Genomic DNA, 24,143 nt, shown 5'->3' on the forward strand with positions numbered 1-24,143 from the left:
GCGTAGTGTTCCAGCCTATGGATATTGAGTAATTTACTTAACCTCCCCTACTGATGGACAGTATGATTATCTTCAGTTTTTGCTGCTATAAATTATAAGGCAGTGACTATCCTTCTACATATATTTTGGCAAACTTTTGTAAGTATGCTTATAGGGTAAAATAAAGACTTGTTTGATTGAAGGGTATATTGTATTTAAAATTTTGGTAGCTATTGTCAAATTCTTTTATCCATGAAGATTGTGATTTGGTAAGTCTGGGGTGGGACTAAGCAGTTTGTATGTTTAATGGGTTCCTTAGGTGATTTTGATGCAGCCAGGGTTGAGAACTATTGCAGGACCAGAAAAACGGCAAGATTCCCTACAGTTAAGGAGTATAGTGCATGTCCTTTGGAAAAGATCTAGCAATTATGAATATTTAGGAAAGAGTAAACATCCATTTTGGTGACTGAGCAGTAAAAGCCTATCTCTCTAGTAGCATTTGCTAGGAATGGCCCATCTTTAGAGAAGCAGGTATACTAATACTTATCTGGAATACTTTAGGTGTCTTTGACGTCTAATGTAGGGGAAAATAGCCTTAAGAATTTTAAGGACCGGAGTTTGAACATCTTCTGCTTACTGACTGTGTAATCTTGGGCAAATTAGTGAACTTTATTCTTTATAAAATGATAATGATAATATCTTCCTTTCAGATTTGTTGGAAAGATGAAAGGGGGGAGTGATACAACATTTATTGATTACCTTCTGTCTTCTGCTGGTATTTTGTGGGTATCTCTGTCATGGCAGTTTGTCATTTAGTTGTGACTGGTGATTCACTTGGTTATCTTCCTGTTAGACTCTCTGGAACCACATCTTGTGGTTGTGTATTCCCCGTCCTTAGCACAGGCTTGGGACATCATGCTCTGTTGTTTATTTTGTTTTTCTTAAATGAATGACGTGTGCTAAGCACTATGCAAATAGATTTTCTACTTTAATTTTCATAATTGTCCAAAGAGGTTAATGTTATTCCTTCCATTTTAGCACAAGTAAATTCTCAGACAGCCTGAGTAGCTTACCACTTAGTATGTCATAACCCAAACTGAAAACCCTGCATACATGATTTCAAACTAAAGTTTATGCTCTTTTCATCAGTTCACTTTGCTGGGATAATACTATAAAGCACTTTGGAAATTTTGAAATATTGTTCAAAGGCAGGATTATTTTTGTCATTTTAATATATTTTTTTCTATTGAGGTATAATTGACATATAACATTATGTTAGTTTCAGATGTATAACATAATGATTCGATATTTGTATACCTTGCAAAATGATCACCACAATAAGTCTAGTTAACATCTGTCATCATACATAGTTACAGAATTTTTCCTTTATTATGATGAGGATTAATAATATTTTAAAAATTAGCAGGGTGACACAAGCATTTCTTTTGCCTACACTCAATATTCCCTTTCAGTTTAGCTTTCTTGAATGCATGGAATAGCAAATCTGCCTTGTCCGTAAGAATATAAATAGTTATTTCCTCCCATAAGTGATTTTTTTCCATATTTCCCTTGCTTAAAATTCTTTGTTTTTCTTTTGGTGAACTTTCTTATATTTATAAACACATGATTGAAGATGGTTGATAGCAGTTACAGAGGGATTTTGGCAACGTTGGAAGTTTTAGTAACCAGTCGACAAACCAGTGTTTGTCTTCCTGCCTGCTCTTTATCTTCATTTCCCTCTTTCATTAGCAGCCGTATGTGGACCTCTTCAGAGGTTAGGTCTTCACATGTCAGCCCGGGCTGTTGGATGTCTGTGTTTTCTAGGACAGGACCGGATTGCTTAAAGTTGCAGAGAGAGTAGAATAAATTATTTTTAAATTATTTTTTTGGTGTATATACATACATGTATATATAATATGTAGCTTTTAATGGGGCTTTTTCATTTGAGAATTAAATTGTTAGGTTGTTTAGAATATTTAGTCATAAGTTGAGTTCCAGAGAAAAAGGAAAAGTGTCCTCACTCTCTCCCCTTATGTCTTCATAAAATTCACAATGTTGCAAAACAGGAATAACATACATCAAGAAGTGTGGCAATAGGAAGAAACATTTGGTTTTACTCTGAACAAGGGAATTTTCCAGGAACTTAATTTTGTGTTTCATTTTGCAGACTGTATAGTTATACTTGTTAACATTTTATATAAATCAGTTTATTTTAGAATTAAATTAAATTTATTTTAATTAATATTTTTGTGTGTGAAGCCACTCGGGTTATTTTTGTCTCCCTCACACCTCATAAGGTTGAAGGGAGGGGGGCAGGCAGGCTGTTACTCACTGTTAGGCAGTTGGTGAGTTTAAGTTTAGTCTTTGCTTTAGTGCATGTAATTCTGCCTTGGGGGTTCATGTCTATTTCACTAGCTCTTTAAGCCCCCTGGATTTGTGTTGGAAAATGCATCTCACTTCTTTCTTGATCTTTCTCAAGCCTGGTTTGAACTATGGGAACACAATTGCAGGCTTCACTGCCTTATTACCCTCAGATGGAGGTTTTATTCTTTAGGATTTACTAAGATGAGCTTTGGAGGGAACCTCTGAACAGAAAGATTTATGGCCTGCAGGCACAGAGGCTGCAGTGTTTAAGAACTAGAAGAATCCTTTCTTTGTTAGTACTAGTTGTTGAAAGATAACCATGGGATGTCATCATCCTATTTTTTTTTAATGTGACTATTTATTTATTTATTTATTTATTTTTCATGTGACTTTTAATGTCTTATTTTGAAATTGATATCTTAATATTTTTACATTAACTGTTGTAAAATGTGTCAAAGTATGGTGGCAACGAGATCTAAGGTATAATTTACAAGTTTCGTATCTTACATACTGTAAAACTTTTCTCTTTTAGGCGTACGGATCAGGCTGTGATATTGTTATTCTGGCAAGTGACTTCGAATGTGTGCAGATCATTCCTGGTGCTAAGCATGGAAACATCCAAGTCAGCTGTGTGGAGTGTTCTAACCAACATGGAAGAGTAAGGGATTTAATTGCTTTGTTAAATGTCATCCTTTAATGTATTCTTATCCTTTTCTTCATGGGTTGCCTACAATTTCTTACTAATATATACCTCGTTTAGGTGGTTATTGATAGGAGTGGATAAAGTGATAGGATGTCTACAAATTGTAAGGAGCCATTAAGCTGATAATGTGATAATTATTCTACCTGTGTAGGTGGTCTTGAAAGATCTGTAGGCCTTACAATCCTGTGCATACTGACATTCTGCCAGTTGATAATTCTAGCAACTATTAAGCCAATAGTAGGGAAGTAAACCTCTATCTTCTCTGTGTAGTATCCCTTATCTCACCCAAATTATCATAATACCAATTTTTATCAAGAAATTTAGCAAGTTGTTAGTGTCTAGTATAATATTTGTCATATAACAGCTGTTTGTAAAGCTTCTGTTAATTTAATAAATGTTTATATGTTGATGCAGAATCTTAAGGTCCCTTCATTCAGACTTTCAAATAGAAGGTTTATTTTGAAATAGTTCATATTTCATCATATGTACCTCCACCCCCAAATATACATCAAATGTAATATATGTCAAATTCTGGTTATATGTAGAGTAAATATAGCATATTTGCTGTATACTCTAATAGTTCAGTAAGGTCAGTGTTGCGTAGAAGAGCTAAATGTACAATATAAAAATGAACTTTTCTTGCAATAATTGTAATAATTTAAACAGTCTTAGTGTTCTAGAAATTGTTCTTTACTAAGAAGTAGCAAATTCTATCAAGGATATGTTAAACCAAAATTTTATGGTGATAAAGAGTAATGATGCATATTTATGCCAAATAATAATTTATTATTATATTATTTTTTAGTGTCCTGCACTGCTGTTTGTGTCAAGCTTTAGTATTTGTGTAAATGTGGCATGATATGACAGTTTAGTGATATCATTGATCTACTATTGAAACACTGAATTTCCTGGTGTTTTTTCATACTTATTTCTTGCTTTTCTGATTTTTTTCCCATTTTTCCCCCCTAAGCATTGCTTACTCTTTAAAAAGCACTGAGAGTGCCAGATTTCTTTCATTAATTTTTCATTGCTCATCTCCCTAAAGCCAAGTAAGGTATCTTTAAACCTGCCTCGAATTGTACGATAGTGGTCTGAGATGAGTCTTAATAAATTATTTATGTGTTGGTAACAATCACAATAAAATGATCTGGGAGAAAAGTTTCTTTTCATATGTAAGTCCTTAGCGTTCATAACCATGTTTCTACTTTTCCTTACTTACCTGGTTGAAAATAAAGAAGACAAAACTGACACCTTTGGTTTATTGTCTTCTCCTGCATTCTTCTTTCATTTCCCTCATTCCCAGTCCTTGTGGTGATAACTTTGCACTGATGACTTTATGTCAGGTAATTCTAATCATTCATTCTTCAGTTGACATGTTGAATGTGATCATTCGTAACTTTTTTTGCCCAGGTGTTTCCCTCAGCTGGGCATTGTAAGTAGCTTCCTCCCTACTGTTGTGGATTAAAAGCTTTTTCTTGGAAAGAGTGTTAGATATTAAGTAACAGTTAAATCACCTTTTGGCGTGAGAGAGCTCTGAAATGACAGTAGGCCTTTTTGGCTGGCCTTAAAAGAACATACACATAGTTTTGTCTTACACGTTAACCTTTAGGTCCAGAGGCGTCAGCAGGGATGGGTTTTGGTCTGTTCCTTGTAGTTGATTCCCTCTTGACAAGAGGAGGATGAGCTGGGAATTGGCTCTCAAGGAGTTATTGTAAAGCAGGTTGTGGTAGCTTCCAGGGACAGAGAGATTTATGTCCCTTTTTATCAGGTATGTGACCTTGAAAAAAGTCCTCCCGGCCCCCCAGTCTGTAGCTTCAACCCACGTAGATGTCTTCGTCAGCTCTTCCTCTTCCACTTGAGTCTGATTTCTTCTCCTTAGTCCATTTTCTCTGTTCCTCCTTCTAGGTGGGTTTCCCCATTGGTATTTTTTGTTTTATGGTATAATTAATGTCATTTTATTTGAAATATTTTGAATACCTGTTTAGTACTTTTTTGATGTCTTTTTCTATTTCTCATGGTTTTTATATTATTTTCACTGGATTATGAAATTTCTGACAGATGCACCATTGAAATGTATCTTTGTTAATAAAGTTATTCCTATGTTAAAATAATTCTTTTTTTTTTAAAGATTTTATTTATTTATTAGAGGGAGAGAGAGTGTGTGTGTGCATGAGTGGGGGGTGGGGCAGAGGCAGAGGGAGAAGCAGATGTGGGACTCAGTCCCAGGACCTTGGGACCATAACCTGAGCCAAAGGCAGACAGAAACTTAACTGACTGAGCCACCCAGGTGCCCCCAGAGAAGAGATTCTTAAGTCCAGTACTTTTTCAGTTATATTTATGGAATGGAATAAATCATAAATACTGTATCGGGATTGTATTATATGTAATTAGTTTATACGTTATTGTGAAAAGGATGTTGTCTTTCTTTTCTTTTCCTGAATGTTAATGCTTTGTTCATTTCTTTTTAGATTGCAGCTTCATATGGTAATGCTGTTTGTATTTTTGAACCCTTGGGCATAAATTCTCATAAGAGAAATTGTGTAAGTATTAAACGGTAGTAGAAATTTTTTAGAGTTAAATTTAGAATCCAGTTGATAGCAGTGAAGAGCTCCTTGGGAGCTCGTGCTGAAGGTGGTCTGGAATGTCCGCGTGAAGCTGGTCTGGTGCTTTGTGGTGAGATCTTTTACATCCACTGGGAATATATGCAGACATTTTAGAAGCCTAGTTTTCTGCAATATTGCTAATTGAGATTTACCTTGTAATCTTCCTTAGTTGAAGAACTATTATTTCTTGTCTAGATTACTAGAGTAATCTCTGATATGTTTTATGTCCCCCTCCCCCTTCTCTGTTCTCGATAGCAGGTCATGACATACTTCTCTGCTTAAAATTCAGTATTTCTCCTAGACTCAAAGCCAAAAAAGTCTTAAAATAGATGGTAGCTTTTCTTCCCTCCAGTACCCCCTTACCACCCCTCAGAGCTCAACTCCTACTATTTTTGTCCTCTCTGATGTCACTCCAGCCACACTGGCATTTTTACTGTTCTTTGAACAGTTATTTTCTGTCGTAGGGTCTTAGTATTTTTTTTTCTCTTGTCTGGAATGTTTTTCGTGTTTGTTAACTTTCTCTAGATAGCTTTAGGGCCAGCTCCTGCAGATCCTGTAAATCTTTGCTCAGTAATACCTTCTCACTGGGGGTCCACTCATTTAAAAAATTGCCAGTTGCTTCTACCACCTTTATTTTAACCGCCATCCTCCTATTTTTAACTTTTTTTCCATAGCGCTTTTCTTGTTTATTTGTTATTTGCTGTTGAGAGTGGGAGCCCAATGAGGGTGTGGATGGAGCTTTGTTTCTTTTGTTCACCAATGCATCCGAAGTACTTAGAACAGGATCTGGAACATAATAGATGCTTCTAAATTTTTTTTTAAGATTTTATTTATTCATTTGAGAGAGAGAGAGACAGAGAGAGAAAGAGAGAGAAATAGAGCACAAGCAGGCGGAGAGGCAGAGGGAGAAGCAGACTTCCACCTGAGCTGGGAGCCTGATGGGGGGCTCGATCCGAGGACGTGGAGATCGTGATGTGAGCCGAAGGCAGACGCTTAACCATCTGAGCCACCCAGGCACCCCCTAAATATTTTTTTAATGAAGGAGTTAGGAACTTAGATAAAGTCACTTATCAGCTAAGTGGTCTAGCATATCACCTCGAGAACTATTCAGATTCATTCTGGGTGCTATATTTTATTTTACTTAAAATTCAGAAAACCTTGTATGGCTAGAATTGTTAACCCTTTTAAAAATTACTATGTGCATTAAGACTCCATTATCACCCACAAGTAGTCAAGACTGCCAGTGTGAAATCTGAATGCCAAGAGTATATATTTAATAATTTTTAAAAAGTGTATTCTTAAATGCATTAAAAAAGTAGATTTGATATTTTTCATTAAATATATGTACTTGATTACTTCTTTTCATATTTCAAAAAAAGTGCAGATTAAAATATGATAGCATTAAGAAATAGATATCAAATTTGAGAGTGCTTAAGAGTCACCTAGGGTACATATTAAAATTCAGATTCCAGGCCTCACCCTCAAAATTTCTGCTGTGGAGTTGGCCCACATACTACACTGTGAGAAATACTAAAGGAAAGAATATTAGGGATGTCTGTAGTTTTAGGAATGATTTGATTATTACTCTAAAATAGATCTATTGGGCAATATTTAAAGTACTGTTTTGACTTTTGTTTGATCAGCAATAGTAGAGTTTAAAAAATTATATTAAAAATATTAAATTATTTTTCGATAATGAAATTCAGATTTTGCAGTTATTTTATTTTGAATGAATTTTTGTTAAGTATTTAGAAAACATAGAGAGGAAATTGCTGTGTATTAAACTATTATTACTTGCCAAGCAATTAATGTATAACTTGCCTAAGGTGACATGGCTTTACGTCGTCACAAAAGGACATTTTATATTTGTGTGCTACATAGAAATGACAGTACAAAGAAATACAAAGAAAATAAAATCTAAACTTTTTTTCACGTTATTTCATGGCAAAGGCCTTTGACTTTTGTACTTTGAATCTTCTTTCTACCTTTTAGTATGAAAATGGTAAGAAAAAAGATGGAAATTACTCAAATGAATACAACATATGTAACACAGGTTTATGAACTGTATATATTGTATAGTTCAGATCTGCTGACTTTGGGAGATGCGTCTAGTTTATTTTAGACATTGAGTCCATAGGATTATGATAATTTGCACTTCTTTCTCATGTGCACTTATTTTGTTTTCACAAACATCTATTGAGTGTCTGCATATGTTCCAGCCATTATAGCACTCAGGACACAAAGCTTCTGATGGCATAATTGCTGCCCCGAGGTGTTGGAGTTGAATAGGAGAGTCAGACATATGAACGAGTAATACTCCAGTGTGACCACTGTTAGATGGTAGGATGTAAAGACTGCTCTGAGTGCTGCCAGGATGTCAGAAGAGGCCCCTCTGCAGAAGGGATGATGTAGCTGGGTCTTGATGGAAGCAGTTTGCAGGTGAAGAAGAGAGAAACAGCATATCCTGAGTATGAGAATGTGTTCATGGACGTGGAAAGAAGCCTGGGAGAATATGCTGTGGCAAGTGGCTTGGTATGGTAGAATAAACAAGTGAAACTATCAGAGGTTATTTTAGAAACAATATTTTAAAAATAATAGTGGAATATTTACATCTTTGTTTTAGATCATGAGGTCTTAAGTCAAAGAAAATGATAAAATGGTAGTATTTGTGGATGTTACTTTAAAAATTATCATATGATTTCTCTCATCTCTGGAACATAAGAACTAGGAAGATCGGTAGGGGAAGAAAGGGTAAAGAAAGGGGGGTAATCAGAAGGGGGAGTGAAGCATGGGAGACTATGGACTCTGAGAAACAAACTGAGGGCTTCAGAGGGGAGGGGGGTGGGGGAATGGGATAGACTGGTGATGCGTAGTAAGGAGGGCACGTATTGCATGGTGCACTGGGTGTTATATGCAACTGATGAATCATCGAACTTTACATCGGAAACCGGGGATGTACTGTATGGTGACTAACATAATATAATAAAAAAAATAAAAATAAACAACCTATGTTTTTCTTTTTTCTATGTTTCAGCAACTCAAGTGTCAGTGGCTTAAAACTGGGCAGTTTTTTTTGAGCTCTGTGACATACAATTTAGCGTGGGACCCTCAAGGTATTTAGTGATTACATTCAGAAATTATGAAGAGTAAATATTGGTTTTAAAATGTATGATTACGATGTGAAATAGTCTCTCATAATAAGAAAGTGATCCGTAGTATATTTTCTTTTTGCTAGTGGATGAGTGTATATTTTTTTTGTTGGTATACACTGCTTTGTACAGTGCTTAATTTACTATTACTTCTGTGCTTTTCTCCCCCTGCGTTTGAATGTCTTATTCAAAGAAACAGTGGTGATTTGTTTCCTTAGTTAACATGTGTTGGCCTTTACTGTTACTGTATTTAGTAAGAAATAAAATCAGAAATAGGGCCTAAACCCCTATCTTGTTTTATTATTTGTGTTTTAGGAAATTATTGTCTTTAAATTTGAAAGATTAGAAGTCTCTAATGATAATAGCTGTTGCCCCTTTTTACATTCATGATTAATGAAGGTAATTTTAATATTCCATGTAGAAAACCAAAATGCCTTGATCTTTAGTTAAATTTTATATCCTGAGAACTTTCTGTGTTTATATATCAGAGCTTTTGGGGTTTGTTTTGTTATTGTACGTTTGCATTTCTCTTCTTTTTCTTTTCTTTTCTTTTTTTTTTTTTAAAGATTTACCTAATACGCAATAGCTCTTTAGCTCTTTGCCAGTAAGGTTTTCTTTTTTGTTCTCAAGTCTCTCCTGAGAACTACTCTCTCTTGGATAGTGGATTCTTAGAACTTTGAAATGGATATGCCCCAAGTATTTTTCATTGACAGTATTGCTTATTTTTCACAGAATAGTTTATAGACCTAAATACAAGCCCACATACGCATTTCTTTCTCCAGATAATCCTTGCTTATTCATGAGAACTCTTTAAATTTCAGATAACAGATTGTTGACAGCAACTGATTCTATTCAGTTGTGGGCTCCTCCAGGAGACGACATTCTGGAAGAGGAGGAAGAAATCGATAATAAAATCCCTCCAGTTTTAAATGATTGGAAGTGCATCTGGCAATGCAAGTTAGTATCTATGTTGTTCTGCTCATTAATTTAAAAAAAAAGCTTCCTAAAATATATTCCCTTTCAGAGTGATCTCTATTTTTTGATAGTACCGTTGCATTTAGAAGCTTAGAAAGTGGACTTTTTCTAACCAAAACCCATTATAATATTACCCTTCAGTCTATCAGTTGATCGTTTAAAAAAAGCAAAAATATTTTCATAGTTATAACTTCAGAACTTGGGTAGATAAGGTTGACACAGGGGAATCACTCATTAATGGATGAGATATGGATGGGGACAGGGAAGATGTGATGAAAGTTACCAGCCACTCTTAAGTAGGAGAATGGCTGTACCATTGACAGTATGGATTATGTGAAGGGGACCAATTAGCCAGGAAAAATGGTGAGCTCAGTTTTTAACGTGTTATATTGAAGATGTTGGTTGGGCATATAGGTGAAGATATCTTTTATGCATGTTGATTGCATTCTTCTTTGGATCCCCAAGGTGAACTTCAGATTAGTTTTATTAATTAATTTGTATTTTGGGGGAGGTGAAATTTTTAATTTTAGAAAACACTCTTGTTATGAAAATCTTATTTTGACCATTTATATATAAATTTTGACCATTTATATATATATACAGTGTTCCAGATTTTAAAAATGCTGACTGTTTAACTTTGTTTTTTTAGAACCTCAGTATCTGTACATTTGATGGAATGGTCCCCTGATGGTGAATATTTTGCTACTGCTGGAAAGGTAAAGGACCAAATAAAACATAAACAAAACAGTTGAAAATGTTCCTTTTTCATTCTCATTTTCAGTTTTCTCATCTGTAAAATTGGGGTAATCCTACTCTGCAAAGCTGGTCTGAGGAATAGTGATAGTACTTGTGAAAGATCTGGTATGTTCCCCATAGGTAGTAGGCACTTGAGAAAATAAATGGCTGTTGTTGTTGTTATTATTACTTGACCTTTCTTTAAAACTTATAATTTTTAAAATTAATTTTTATGTTTAGAGAATAGTATATGTAAGTAATTTAAAAAGCTAAATAGTACTACTGTAGATTCACAATGAAAAGAAGCACCCTTTCACCCCGTTCTTAATTCCTGTGTCCTGGAGGGAATTATTCGTCAGATTGCATATTTTGGTATTTCCTTCCATGTTCCTAAATAACTTGCTTATCCTCCCATCTCTTGACTTTTTTTCCTTCGGTTTTATGTGTCCTCTCTTGCCTTCCTACTATGGAAGCTGAGACTTGAGTCCTCCAGCTGCTGTCCCCAGCCCCATCTCCACTTCTACCACATACACGTGTTCACTTTCCTTCCTCCTATCATCCTGCTGTAGATAGCTCATAATATTTGGGTAAATGTTCACATTATTAAGATTGTGTAAAATACTCTTCACAGAATAATTATTTTGGAGTTACCAGTTACTTTGTTTTATTCTTTGCTTCATTTTCTACGTGCCTAATTCATCCACAAACCTCTGGCAGTCTTTGGATCTCCTCTGGGTGTAATCCCACCTAGGAGGTGTCCTGAAAATGTGTGCTCTCTTTGCCCCACTCTGGCTTGGTTGCTCTCCAAGCCTAAAATAGCAGAGCTATCATTTTTGAATTTTCTCTTACCAACCTCAGGAGATTCTCTTTGCCGTTTCTTAGCATCATTCATCTTCTTTCCTTGATCTGATGGAGATACCCTCTAAGTAGTTCCTGAGAAAGGTGAATGTGCAAAAAAGTTTTTAAGGCATTGCAAAGCCTAAACAGTTATTCTTTTTTAATGCTTGATTTGGCTGGGCATAGGATTGGGTTGAAAATTTTCTCTGAGAATTTTTTATGTCCTGGTTCTCTTGCCTTCTAGCTACCAGTGCTGCTATTTGAGAAGTACAGTGCCATTAGGACCGCACTCCCCTATCTCCAGCTTGTAGAGATTTAAAAAATCTTCCCCTTATCCCTGGTGTTCTGAAATTTCAAGGTGATGTCGTGGTACGGGTCAGTCATGTATAAATACTTTAGTGTATACCTCTAAGGGAAAAAGACTTTTGTGTTCAGGCAGTTTGGTGGGCTTGTTTAATCTGAAAACTCATCTTTTGTTCGGGAGATTATTTTGTATTACTTCTTTTGTGCTATTTCCTTCTCTTCATGTTCTCTTTTTTCTCTTTCTGAATTTTCCCTCACTCAGATATGGATAATTTTTTTATCGATCCTCTATCTTTTCTCTTCTCTTCCAGTTTTTCAGTTCTTCATCTTTTTGTTTAAATTCTGGGTGATTTTCCAGCTTTAACTTTAAAATAATTTTTTTCCTATCTCATTTTTAATTTTCAAGAATTTTTTCTTATTCTATGAATGTTCATTTTTAAGTTATAAAATATTTATAACATATAACATAAGTATAAATGAATATATTTGAAATATATATCTAATATATAGTAATATATTACTATATTACTAGTATAGTTTTATATATATATACTATATATAGTATATATATATTACTAGTATAGTTTTATATATATATATATGTATATATATATATATAGTATAATAATACACATTTACCTACTACCTGATTTGGCACAAAGAACATAAACTGATGGGTTCCTTATCTTTCTGCTTGTACCCTCTCCTTCCCTTCCCACCCAGACAACCAGAATCCTCAATTTTGTTTTATTTCATATTTTTTTCAGTTTCACATGTATAAATTCCCAAATAGTATAATGTTTAGTTTTGCATGGTTTGGAACTTACAAAAATTATACCATAAAGTTTTTGAAATACAGCTTCAAGATATTAAAAAATAAATTTGTGATAATTGCCGTTATGTACTTCTTGGCCAATGCTTCAGTAACAAAAAATTACATTTAAAAATCACAAGTTGAAGTTTTAATTGTACTTAATTGTTGTATATGGAATTAAAACTTTGATATTACACTACAAGGCAAGAAGAGGTTTTCCAAGAACACCAGAATTAACCCTTTTTGAGTTAATCGCTAGTTGTAAACCACTCACCTGTTTTGTGGCTGAGTAATGAGTTGGCCCAGAGGCAGTTGCTCAACAGGTGACATCGTAGACAGGAAGACTGCAGCCATGTGCGGTTCAGTAGTTACCTAATAACTAACAATTTCAAAGTAGCAAGGAGTGTCAAAAACATTTTGAGATATTTATAGCAACTGTCATGTAATACTAAAATATCTGTGGTTTCTGTTAGAGATAAATTCATAGGTGCCACTAATACTATTTTGGTTTGTTGCTTATATTCGTAACTGAAATTTAGCATTTCCTTCAGTTAGCAATTATGAAAATAGAGAAGTAATTGTTTTTCACCACTCAAGTTCTTGGTAACTGGTGGGTCTTAGTTGTCTTGGTTTCTCAAGAAGCAGGTCCTGAGACAAGAATTCCAGTATAAGTAATTAACAGGGGGAATGATCACCAAGAAATATACTGGATTTGAGGGAGAGAAGGGAAGGTGCTTCCTAAAGGGCACATAATCATGCAAGTGATTCACAAGCATGGATCTCTGGGTAACTCTGGGAGCCAGTGTTCTTCACAGCATCGTGTTCCTCACTCATGTTCCTCTTACACATCGGTTGTTGGTTGGGGGCTAGTTAGGGCGGGGCATTAATTCTCAGCACTCAGAAACAACTTCTTGGAAATCTCAGGCAAAGATATGTAGATGCTGTCAGTTAGAACTGGCACACTAACCTACTAAGACATGAGAGGAAACAGGATTTATCAAAAATATCTTTTATATCTTGAATTCTTTCCATAGGTCCCTTGAGTTAGGAGACCTCAGGTAAAGAACCTGTGACCTAAAATCTGGACGTTTTTTTTTTTTTTTTTGTCTTCCATATTTATGTCTAAATTTCATGTAGAATAATCTTTGGATATGGTTTGAGAAAGAGGTCAAGTTTGATTTTTTTTCCTCTATGGATATCTACTTGCCTAGCACAGTTTATTGAAAAGTCTCTTCTTTCTTCATTGCTCTGTATTACCACTTTTGTCATAGAATCCAGTGTCTATATTTGTCTGTTTCTGGGTTATTTTCTCTCACTGGCCTTTTCTTGTACCAGCCACCTGTCTTAATTGCTATAGCTTTTAAATTGCTTTGATATCTGGTAGAGGATATCCCTCTAAGCTTCACTTTATCTCACAAGATTTTTTTAATTCCCTAAGTTTTTATGTGTATTATTTTCATAATTATTCTAAGCATACATTTTTCCAATTTTTGTTGTGATTCCTTTTTTGATCCATGAGTTTTCCAGAGAATGGGTTAGAGTTGAGTTCAGTTATGTTGGGGGTGAGGGTAGATGGTGCAGGAGTACTTCGTGGGTGGTGACAACTTTTATTTTCATTATTAAGTAAAACTTGCAAGTAGTTTGTAATTAGGATAATTACTACGACTATTATGACAGCAGCTACTAATGATTGAGTGTTATATGTGCCAGATCCTGTGCCTCCACAAAGCCTATGGGACAGGCACTACTCTCCTTGATCTATAGAGGAGGAAGCTGCAGCTTGAGAACTTCCTGGAGAAGTTAGAACTAGTCAAAAGGAGATCTGGGGCTTTAGCCCAGGTGTATTGGGTAGCAAGGCACCATACCAGCTCACTTTGTATTTCACTGAGAAAATGTTTATTACAAGTGCGTTTGTGATTCTTTGAGGCCTCGATTGACAGTGCCTTCTTTTAGCTTCTGCCAGGCACCTGGGGGGAAAAACCCAACTCAAAGTAAATTCTCAGCTTGGAGTTGCTGTGCCGTGCAGGTAGTGTGAGTTTGGGTCTCGTGGGGCCTGCCTTGTGGTTGTAAACGCCCAGCGGAGCCTCCCTTCTCCACTCACTCTAGGCGTAGGTACAGCCTTCCTTACCATATCCCTTTCCAGAGGTTTTTTTTTTTTCCTCCCTCAATTTCACCCTTTCACTTAGGGATATTCCTTCGTGGTCTTCTTGGGGTTATGCTGGTGCCTCTGATGGGACTTCTCACCTTGCATGGACTCTATGCATTGTCTCCGTGTAGCGGTTTGAAACTGTAGCTCTGTGCCATTGGGTGTTGGCAGATTCCCTTGTGACAGTCCAGTTGCCTGCTTCAGCATTTGTTTACTGTGGGTTCTTGCCTGAGAAAATAGATGCGGTTGGAAGAGAAATTTGGTAAGCTCCTACCATCTGTCTGTATCTGTTCACTTCCCAACATCGGGGCCTATATGTACTGCCTTCCTGGATGTTGCCATGGCCGAACTGTCTGTGTTTTTTTTGTTTTGTTTTGTTTTTTTTAAGAGCATACGAGCAGGGTGTGGGGTGGAGAGCAGAGAAAGAGAGAGAGAATCTTAAGCAGGCTCTTTGCCAGAACCTGACATGGGGCTCAATCTCATGACCCTAAGATCATGACCTAAACTGAAACCAAGAGTTGGACGCCCAGTGGACTGAGCCACCCGGGTGCCCCACTGTCTGTGCTTTGTACAAGGCCATTTCTTTCACTTGTTTGCTAGATCCCATTTGCTCTTGCTTCCTCAGAGACATTACTATTGCAGTTGTCTCCTCTCTTCTGCACGAGTTTTCCCTTCTCCACTGGGTCATCACATTGGCATATGTTACAGACTGAACATGGCCTCCCAACCCCCATTCATATGTTGAAGCCCTAACCCCCAATATGATGGTGTTTGGATATGGAGCCTTGGGAAGGTACTTAAGGTTAGATGAGGTGTTGTGAGCATGGCCCTCACGATAGGAATAGTGAGTACTTTTATAAGAAGAGACACCAGAGAGCTTGCTCTCTTTCTGCGATGCGAAGACACGGCAAGAAGGTAGTCAGTCATCTGCAAGCCAGGAACAGAGCTTTCACCAATCTGACCATGCTCGCAGCCTCATCTCAGCCTCCAGGCCTCAGAACTGTGAGAAAGCACATTTGTTTAAGCCACGCAGTCTGCGGTGTTTTGTTATGGCGGCCCAAGCTCACTAATGCGGCGTAGCATGCCAAACATGCTGTAATCTTGCCCCTTCCCATTCTGAAACAAACAGCCACAGTACCAAAAACCCTCCTTCGACCTCTTCTCAGGTCACGTTTCCTTGTCCTCTATATGACATCTTCAAAGAGTTGCTTATAGTTGCTATCTCCCAGTTTTTTCATTTTCTGTTTTGTATACTCACTACTGCTCTTCTGAAAGTGTCATTAGCAAGTTCCTGTTACTGAATCCTGTGGTTAGTTCTTACTTACCCTAATGGCATGATTTAACAGAGTTGGTTACTTCCTCCCCTTGAGCACTTTCTTTAGTTTACTTCCAGGACACCGGACACTCTTGATTTTCTTTTTAACTCTGGCTGCCCCCCATTAGTTTGCCGATATCATCTTTACTCCCCTACTTTTAAATGTTGGAGTTCCCCAGGGCTTATTTCTTAGACCTCTCCTCTGACCATACTTACTTCTCTGACAATCTCATCTCATGGCTTCAAGTGCATTCGGGTTTGTATCTTTTGCCTTTACCTCTCCTCTGAACTCCAGGGTTATTGTTTATACACACACACACACACATATATGTATTTATACATACACACACACACATACATAAATACATATATACATGCACACATCTAACTAATATACGCCTTCAAGTAAGCATGTCTAAAATGGAACTCCTCATCTCTACCCCCTGCCCCTACTCCCCTGATGGCACTACCTTCAAAATACGTCCTCAGTCTGCTCACTTCTGTATCATCTGCATTGTTATAATCTGTTTGAAGCCTCCATCACTTATTACTTGTATTATTGTATTAAATTCTTAATTGGTTCTCCCAACTTGTGCTGTGCTCCTGTACGGTGTATTTTCAAACCAGTGGCTAGAGTGATCTTTTCAAAGTGTACGTCAGATAATGTCACTCCTCTGTTCAAAACTGTCAAAAGGCTTCCCATTTCATTCATTAAAAAAACAAGTTTTATGGCAGTTTTTCAGGCCTGCCCCATGCTTACTACATCTCCCATCACTTCTTTGACCTTATCTCCTGTTAGTCTCCTCCTTGGAAACCTGACTTTAGCCATATACCCATTGTGATTTTTTCTAAAAATAGCTTTTGCACTTGTTTTTCCCTCCCCCCAGAAACTCATCCCCCCAGAGACCTGCATGGCTTTTCCCTTTAATGTCTTCAGTGTCACCTTCTCAGTGAGGTGCTTCTTAAGCACCTTTTTAAAAATTGTATCCCACCACCCACTCTACTTTTTATTCCCCTTTCCTGTCTTACTTTTGCTCCTACCACTTATCACTAGGAGTCGGTACTAGTTTTCTGTTATTGCATAACAAATGACCACAGACAGCAGCTCAAAACCACACATTTACTGTCGTAGTGTCTGTGGGTTAGGTGTCTGGGTGTGGCTTGGATAGGTGCTCTGGTCTGGGACTCTAAAGGCACCAGGTGGACTGAATTCTTACCCGGAGACTTGACTAGGGAAGAATCCTTTTCCAAGCTCACTCAGGGTGTTGGCAGAATTTATTTTTTTGAGGCTGTGTGACTGAGGGCTTGGCCTTTTCCTGACTCTTGGTTGGAGGCCTCCTTCAGGCCCTAGAGGCTGCCAGCAGTTCCTTGCCATTTGGGCTTTCTCTCTCCCTTTCCCTGCTTTTTCTTTCTCCCCTCTGCTTCTCCTTCCTCCTCTTCTCCCCCCCCCCCAGATAACAGGGCTATCTAAATGATTTGGCAGGGTAGATTGTAAGAAACCAAAGGCTAATGGGGGAAAATAAATAATGGTAAATAAATTAGAAGGAGAAAATTAAAGTAGGTTTTAAAAACAAACACTGAAAAACTTGATAAGCCAATTAAATCACCTACAAATAAAAAAAACGCTAATATTTACTATTTCTAGGTAGAACGTAGAGATGCAAGTGGAATTTTCTGTAATGTCTGGAAAGCGTGGTTAAATAAAAGGAAAACTTACCAAATCACAGGCAAAATAATTGAAAAAATAATAGAATTCTTGCCTTTGATCTCGAAAACTAGGCAGTCACTTTTAAAAAGCTTTGATCTTTAAAAACTAGCATCCCACTACTCCTAAAACTTGACTATGAGAAAACCTGCCGTACTCACAGATTTGTTCTTTTTGTTACTCCTGTTTCTCCCGGATGATTAGTAAGGTTAGTCATCCCTTTGAGTCAGTGAATCTATCACAGGTGAGGCCGTGATGATTTAATATAGGACCAATTCGGTGTGATCAGAGAGCTACTCTAGTTCATACTGGAAGGCAGCTGTATCATATTCCCAGTCAGTCGTTGCCCTGACATCAGCTTGGGCATTGTTGTGCATCCTATGCTGCATTCAAAGCATGTTTTCCTATTATCCTCTTTCAAAAAAAAAAATTAATGGCACTATTGTATACAGTCAGGTCTTCCTTAAAACATGTATTTTGACATATATATTGTCTAATGTACCTTTTATCATAGAAAATTTATCAAAGAAAATGCACTTCAGAATTCCGGTAATTCATATTTGCAAAGCATACAAGAATCTTTTCGTAGTTGTATTCACGTCATGATAGACTCTCTCATATTTGTGTATATTTTATATATGCATATATATATATATATATAATTTGTCTTTCTCCATTTCATAGTGCAGTTTTGAAGAAAGGCTAATTTAAAATTTTATTTGAAATTAACGACCTTCACGTGTTTAGCATATATTTTTTTGAACCCCACACGCCCTGAGCTGTTCTACGTGTTGAGAGTCTCGTGATGAAGAGGATAGACAAGATTGCTGTGTGCATGCAACTTAACTTGTAGTGAGGAAAGACAAAGGAATCATGTATTCATAAATGCTATCCAGAAAATTAAGACAGGATGATGTAGTAGTGTGACTTGGTGTCTGTTAGAGTGGATAATCTTTAAAGAATGCTGTTCTGGGGAAGTAACTTTAAACTGAGAACTGAATAATTGGAAGGGGTCAACTGTATGAAGTTCCGAAGAAAGGGTATTTTTGGCCAATGGGACACCAAATGTAAATGCTCTGGGATGGGAATTAGCAGGGCTTGTTAAAATACAGCAGATGCTGGAGTGTAGTGGCTCGATCAAAGTATGCATTTTGGTTAAGATATCACATAGAGTAAGGTAGGAGTTCCCTGGAGAGGTCAGAGTTAGGGATTCCAGGTTTGAATTCATTAGGCAAAAAAAAGGTGGTGTTTAAGTTATGGGGCTGGGTGAAATTAACTAGGGAGAAAATGTATGCTGGAGAAGGGAATGAAGTTTAGGATGAAATCCCAGAATCCTCAAACATTAAGAAGTGGAGGAAAAAATGGGGAGAATCCACTGAGAAGGAGTGGCCAGTAAGATAGATGGAAAACAGGAGAATGTGACACTAGAGAAATCAGAAGGAAAAAAAAAAATTCAGGAAGGAGGCAACAGTTAATTATGTCAAATGACCTATAACATGGGGAAGACAGTTTAGATATGCATAGAAAGAATGGGCCTACCTGTATGTGCATATATCAACATATAAACTTATATACACTTTTAGCATCATAGGATTCTAGCCATCTTTGAGATCATAGAAAGAAGTTGAGGTCTTTAGGGGTGAAGTCCATTTTTCTGTTCCTCCACTGCCTCTAAGCCAAGTTAGCATTTTCTTGCCTCTGGAACCTTAGAGGCGTCTGAAACTGTCCTCTAATCCTGTGTTTTCCCAGTGGCCAGAGTCCCCCAAATGTATTACTTTCATAAAGTTTTCATGACTCCTGTTGCTCCTAGGATAAAGACCACAGTTCTTACCATGGCAAGGCTGTAGGGTATGGCATGGTGTACCCCCAGCTTGTTCCCACCTTAACACCTATCACACTGATGGCTTTTTAGAGCCTTGAATATCATGCCAGGCTCTTGACTGCTTTAAGCCTTTGTGTGCTCTCTAGGGAAGTATCTTTCTCTATTCTTTCAATGGCCATCTTCTATGTGTCTTTCAGGTCTCAGTTTAAATACCACTTTTTAAAGGAAACCTTCCAGGCAAGGTCAGACCTCCCAAGGAAATGCTCTGACAGCATGCTTTTTCATTTGTAGTGTTTATCATGATTGTATTAAAACAATAATTTGTATCTTTATTTGCTGTTGTCTTCTCTTCTAGGGTATAAGCTCTGTGCAACTAGGAAATATATTTTGTTGTCTCTGTCTCTTCCTTCCCTGGTCCCAACTATATCCCCTGCAGTTATACAGTGCATGCCTGCATTCACTAAGTGTTTATGTGAATGAATCATGTGACCGTTCTGTAGTATATAAGCAGTTAATAGCACCTCATAACCCATTCGTATGTTACAGACTAATTTTAAGTCTGAAACAGTTTGAAATCCATTGAATTTTCTCAGAGTAAAATTTAGCTGTTTAACAATCTGTATCTGGACATGATCAAATGAAATATAATTCTTATAAGATATATTTTAAAATGCATGTAATTTAATTGAATTAAGAATAGTACATTAATACAAATTTCAAGATGCCTACCCTTCTCTAAATGAGACAAATGAGCCGTTAAAATTATTTATAGAAAGGATTGTTTTGTAGCTTCTTCTCTTCTTGTAGTTGATTTCCTTCATCTATTCTTTTACCAACAATTGTTATGTCTTGTGTTTTTTATTTTAGCCATTCTGACAGGTGTAAAGTGATATCTCTTTGTGGTTTTGATTTGCATTTCCTGATCATTAGTGATGAACATTTTTTCATGTGTCTATTGGCCATCTGTATGTCATCTTTGGAAAAATGCATCTGGCACGTCCTCTGCCTATTTTTTAGTTGGATTATTTGGGTTTTTTTGTGTGTTGAGTTGTATAAGTTTTTTATATGTTTTGGATATTAACCCCTTATCAGATCTGTCATTTGCATATATCATTCGGTAGGTTGCCTTTTTTGTTTGTTGATGGTTTCCTTCACTGTGCAAAAGCTTTTTATTTTGTTATAGTTCTAATAGTTTAATTTTTGCTTTTGTTTCCTTTGCCTCAGGATACATAGAAAGTGTTTCTATGGTGGATGTCAAAGAAATTGCTGCCTATGTTTTCTTTCAGGAGTTTTATGGTTTCAGGTCTCACATTCAGGTCTTTAATCCATTCTGAGTTTATTTTTGTGTATGGTGCAAGAAAGCGGTCTAGTTTTATTCTTTTGCATGTAGCTCTCCAGTTTTTCTAGCACTGTTTGTTGAAGAGATGGTTTTTATTCCATTGTATATTCTTTCCTCCTTTGCCATAGATTAATTGACCGTGTAAGCATGGGTTTATTTCTGGACTCTCCATTTTGTTCCATTGATCTATGTGTCTGTTTTTGTGCCAGTACCATACTGTTTTGATTACTACACCTTAATAGTTTGTCTTGAAATCTGGGATTGCAGTACCTCCAGCTTTCTTCTTCTCTTTCAAGATAGCTTTTTTTATTCAGGGTCCTTTTGTGGTTCCATGCAGGTGTTAGGATTATATGTTCTGGTTCTGTGAAAAATGTATTTTGATAGGGATTGCATTAAATCTGTTGATTGCTTTGAGTACTATCAACATTTTAACATTAATTCTTCTAATCCATGAGCATAAAATATCTTCCCATTTGTTTGTGTCACCTTCAGATTTTTTTTATCAGTGTTTTTTGTTCTTGTTTTTTTAAAGATTTTATTTATTTATTTGTCAGAGAGAGAGAACAAGCAGGGGGAGAAGCAGGCTCCCCACTGAGCAAGGAGCCCGATGCAGGATTCAATCCCAGGACCCTGGAATCACGACCTGAGCCGAAGGCAGACGCTAAACTGAGCCACCCAGGTGTCCCTATCAGTATTTTATAATTTTCAGGGTATAGGTACTTCACCTCCTTGGTTAAGTTTATTCATATGTATTTTATTCTTTTTGGTGCAATTGTAAATGGGGTTATTTTCTACTTTCTTTTTCTGCTACCTCATTATTAGTGTATGGGAATGCAACAGATTTCTGTATATTAATTTTATATACTGTGATTTTGCTGAATCCATTGATCAGTTCTAGTAGTTTTTTGGTAGATTCTTTAGGGTTTTCTGTAGATAGTCTCATGTCATCTGCAAATAGTGAGAATTTTACTTCTTTCTTACCAATTTGGATACCTTTTATTTGTTTTTCTTGTCTGATTGCTGTGGCTAGGACTTACAATATTATGTTGAATAAAAGTGAGTGGACATCCTTGTCTTATTCCCTGTCTTAGAGGAAGATCTCTCAGTTTTTCACCATTGAGTATGATGTTAGCTGTGGGTTTTTCATATACAGCCTTCATTTTGTTGAGGTGTGTTCCCTCCAGACCTACTTTGTTGAAGGTTTTTATTGTGAATGGATATTGTACTTTGTCAAGTGCTTTTTTGCATCTGTTGAGATTATCATACGGTTTTTATCCTTTCTCTTGTTAATGTGATGTATCACATTGATTGATTTGTGAATGTTGAACCACCTTTGCATCCCTGGGATAAATCCCACTTAATTGGGGTGAATGACTTTTAAGATGTATTCTTGGATTCAGTTTGCTAATATTTTTGTTGAGGATTTTTACATCTGTGTTCATCAGAGATATTGGCCTGTAGTTTTCTTCTTTTGTAGTGTCTTTATCTGGATTTGATGTCAGGGTAATGCTGGCTTCATAAGAATGAATTATCCTTCATCTTTTATTTTTTTGGAATAATCCCTCATATAATCTTAATGTGTCTGATTATCTCTCTTTGCTTACTCAATGTGTTATATTTGCCTCAGCTATGTGTCACAACTGGCTGAACTTTGAGACTGCTTTAGGATGTATGGTCTTTTGACAGGGTCATGTGGTACATTAAAAACTATTACGAACCCATGTAAAGTGATTAGTATTCATTGTTTGAACATCTACTGAATTTGAACTCTCGTCTCTGATGAATCCAAAAGATGTCTTTTTACTTCAAACACAACTGAGTAATAAGACTAAAAGCACATCTTCTTAAATGGGACATGTAGATTTTAAGCTCCTTGAAGGTGGTTCTATTTGCGTGTTCCATAATGCTCAATATCTTTTCTTTGAATTTTTATTACAGTAGCTCTAGCAATTGACTGTTATTTTTCCCCAAGTATTAGTCATGTTTTCCTTGCATTAAATTCTTCAATTCTTCTAAGAGCTAAGTGTTCTGTAATTCAGATGGAAAGATAAGAATGCCTTATTGGTAAGGATACTTTGGAGGTTAATAAAATGTGTCACGGGTTTAAAAAGCTTATTTCCTCACATTTTTGAGAAGATACTACATCTAATTAGGATCTTCTTGAAAAAAGAACAGAAAATAACTTTGTAATGTTGGCATTCCCTCCACCCCCCGCCACAGTCTGTTCTGTTTCTGTTAATAAAGCCAAGTCTGTCTGACTTGATGAAACAGATGGCAACTGTGTGATCTACCACTAGAAGGCATTTTCCACCGCCTCTGCTACAGATGACAGGACTTCAGTTCAGGTGTTGTGCGACTCAAATTCAGTTACCTTCAGGATTTTTAATATTTCAGTTCGTTGAGCACTTTTGCTGGTAAGCTCTACTTTTTATGAGTGTGGTAAATTAAAATTTCTTGGGCTTAGTATTTTAAGTTTTTTTAAAAAGTTAAAAAAGTTAAGTATTTTAACTTTTTATCTGAGCTTTAAAGTCTTACTTATTAAAGAGACTTTTCCCCCCACAAGGTATACCCTATTACATCTTCAACTCAAGAATTGTTTTCTTCAGTTTGTTTGCTGTATTTATTTGAATTGTTTATAAAGTTTATATCTGAACACTTTCTATAACAGTTGGTTATTTTGTAAAATTTGAAAATGATTTAAAATACTATTTTCTTGGGGTGTCTGGGTGGCTCAGTTGGTTAAGTGACTCTTGGTTTCAGCTCAGAGCATCTCACGGTTCTGAGATCAAGCCCTGCATCGGGCTCTGCACTCTGTGTGGAGTCTGCTTGAGATTCTTTGAGATTCTTTCCCCCTTCTTCTCCCTCCCCCTCTCCTCCTCTCCCTGTTTGCATTCTCTCTCTCTCTCTTTAAAATAAATAAAATCTTAAAAAAGTTAAAAAATAAAATACTATTTTCTTCAGAAACATTTTTTTTTAAATAGAGGCTTATGCTTTTGAGTAAAAAACTGTTTTTTTTTTAGGGCTCGGATAAGAATTTTTGAGGAGGGTGATTTTGGCAGGGAGGAAAGGAGAAGCCTACAGAATGTTTCCAGAAGCTTTCTTCCTCTTGAAAGCACTTCTCTGTTCCTAGATTCATTGTTTTAGTTATTTAAGGATTGGCTTCTTAACCTTTTTCGTTCTTTAAAATAGAAATATCTTTTCTTTTTAAGCATGATATGTATTTATTATAAAAAAACATGCAGAGAAAATGAAAATCCTCTGCCAAATAGTCTTACCTTCAATAAAAAAGGTCACTGTTTTCTGTTCAAAATATATTTTTCCACACTTTCTGATGTCTTTGTAAACCACACACAT

The 24,143-nt window shown here is 36.4% G+C and overlaps 1 protein-coding gene across 3 annotated transcripts in view; it reads left to right on the top strand.

Moving 5' to 3' along the window:
* The window catches only part of DMXL2 (Dmx like 2), a 142,990-nt gene that overhangs the window by 30,426 nt on the left and 88,421 nt on the right, over positions 1-24,143 (top strand). For all 3 annotated transcript variants that reach the window (XM_040620639.1, XM_008705966.2, XM_040620638.1), the window contains exons 2-6: positions 2,876-3,001; positions 5,515-5,586; positions 8,684-8,762; positions 9,620-9,755; positions 10,423-10,489. In XM_040620639.1, coding sequence (XP_040476573.1) covers positions 2,876-3,001; positions 5,515-5,586; positions 8,684-8,762; positions 9,620-9,755; positions 10,423-10,489 — 480 coding nt within the window. The remainder of the gene's footprint in view (positions 1-2,875; positions 3,002-5,514; positions 5,587-8,683; positions 8,763-9,619; positions 9,756-10,422; positions 10,490-24,143) is intronic.

This window comes from Ursus maritimus, unplaced genomic scaffold (genome assembly GCF_017311325.1).
Source record: "Ursus maritimus isolate PB19 unplaced genomic scaffold, ASM1731132v1 scaffold_35, whole genome shotgun sequence".
In the NCBI taxonomy this organism is placed as follows: Eukaryota; Metazoa; Chordata; class Mammalia; order Carnivora; family Ursidae; genus Ursus; species Ursus maritimus.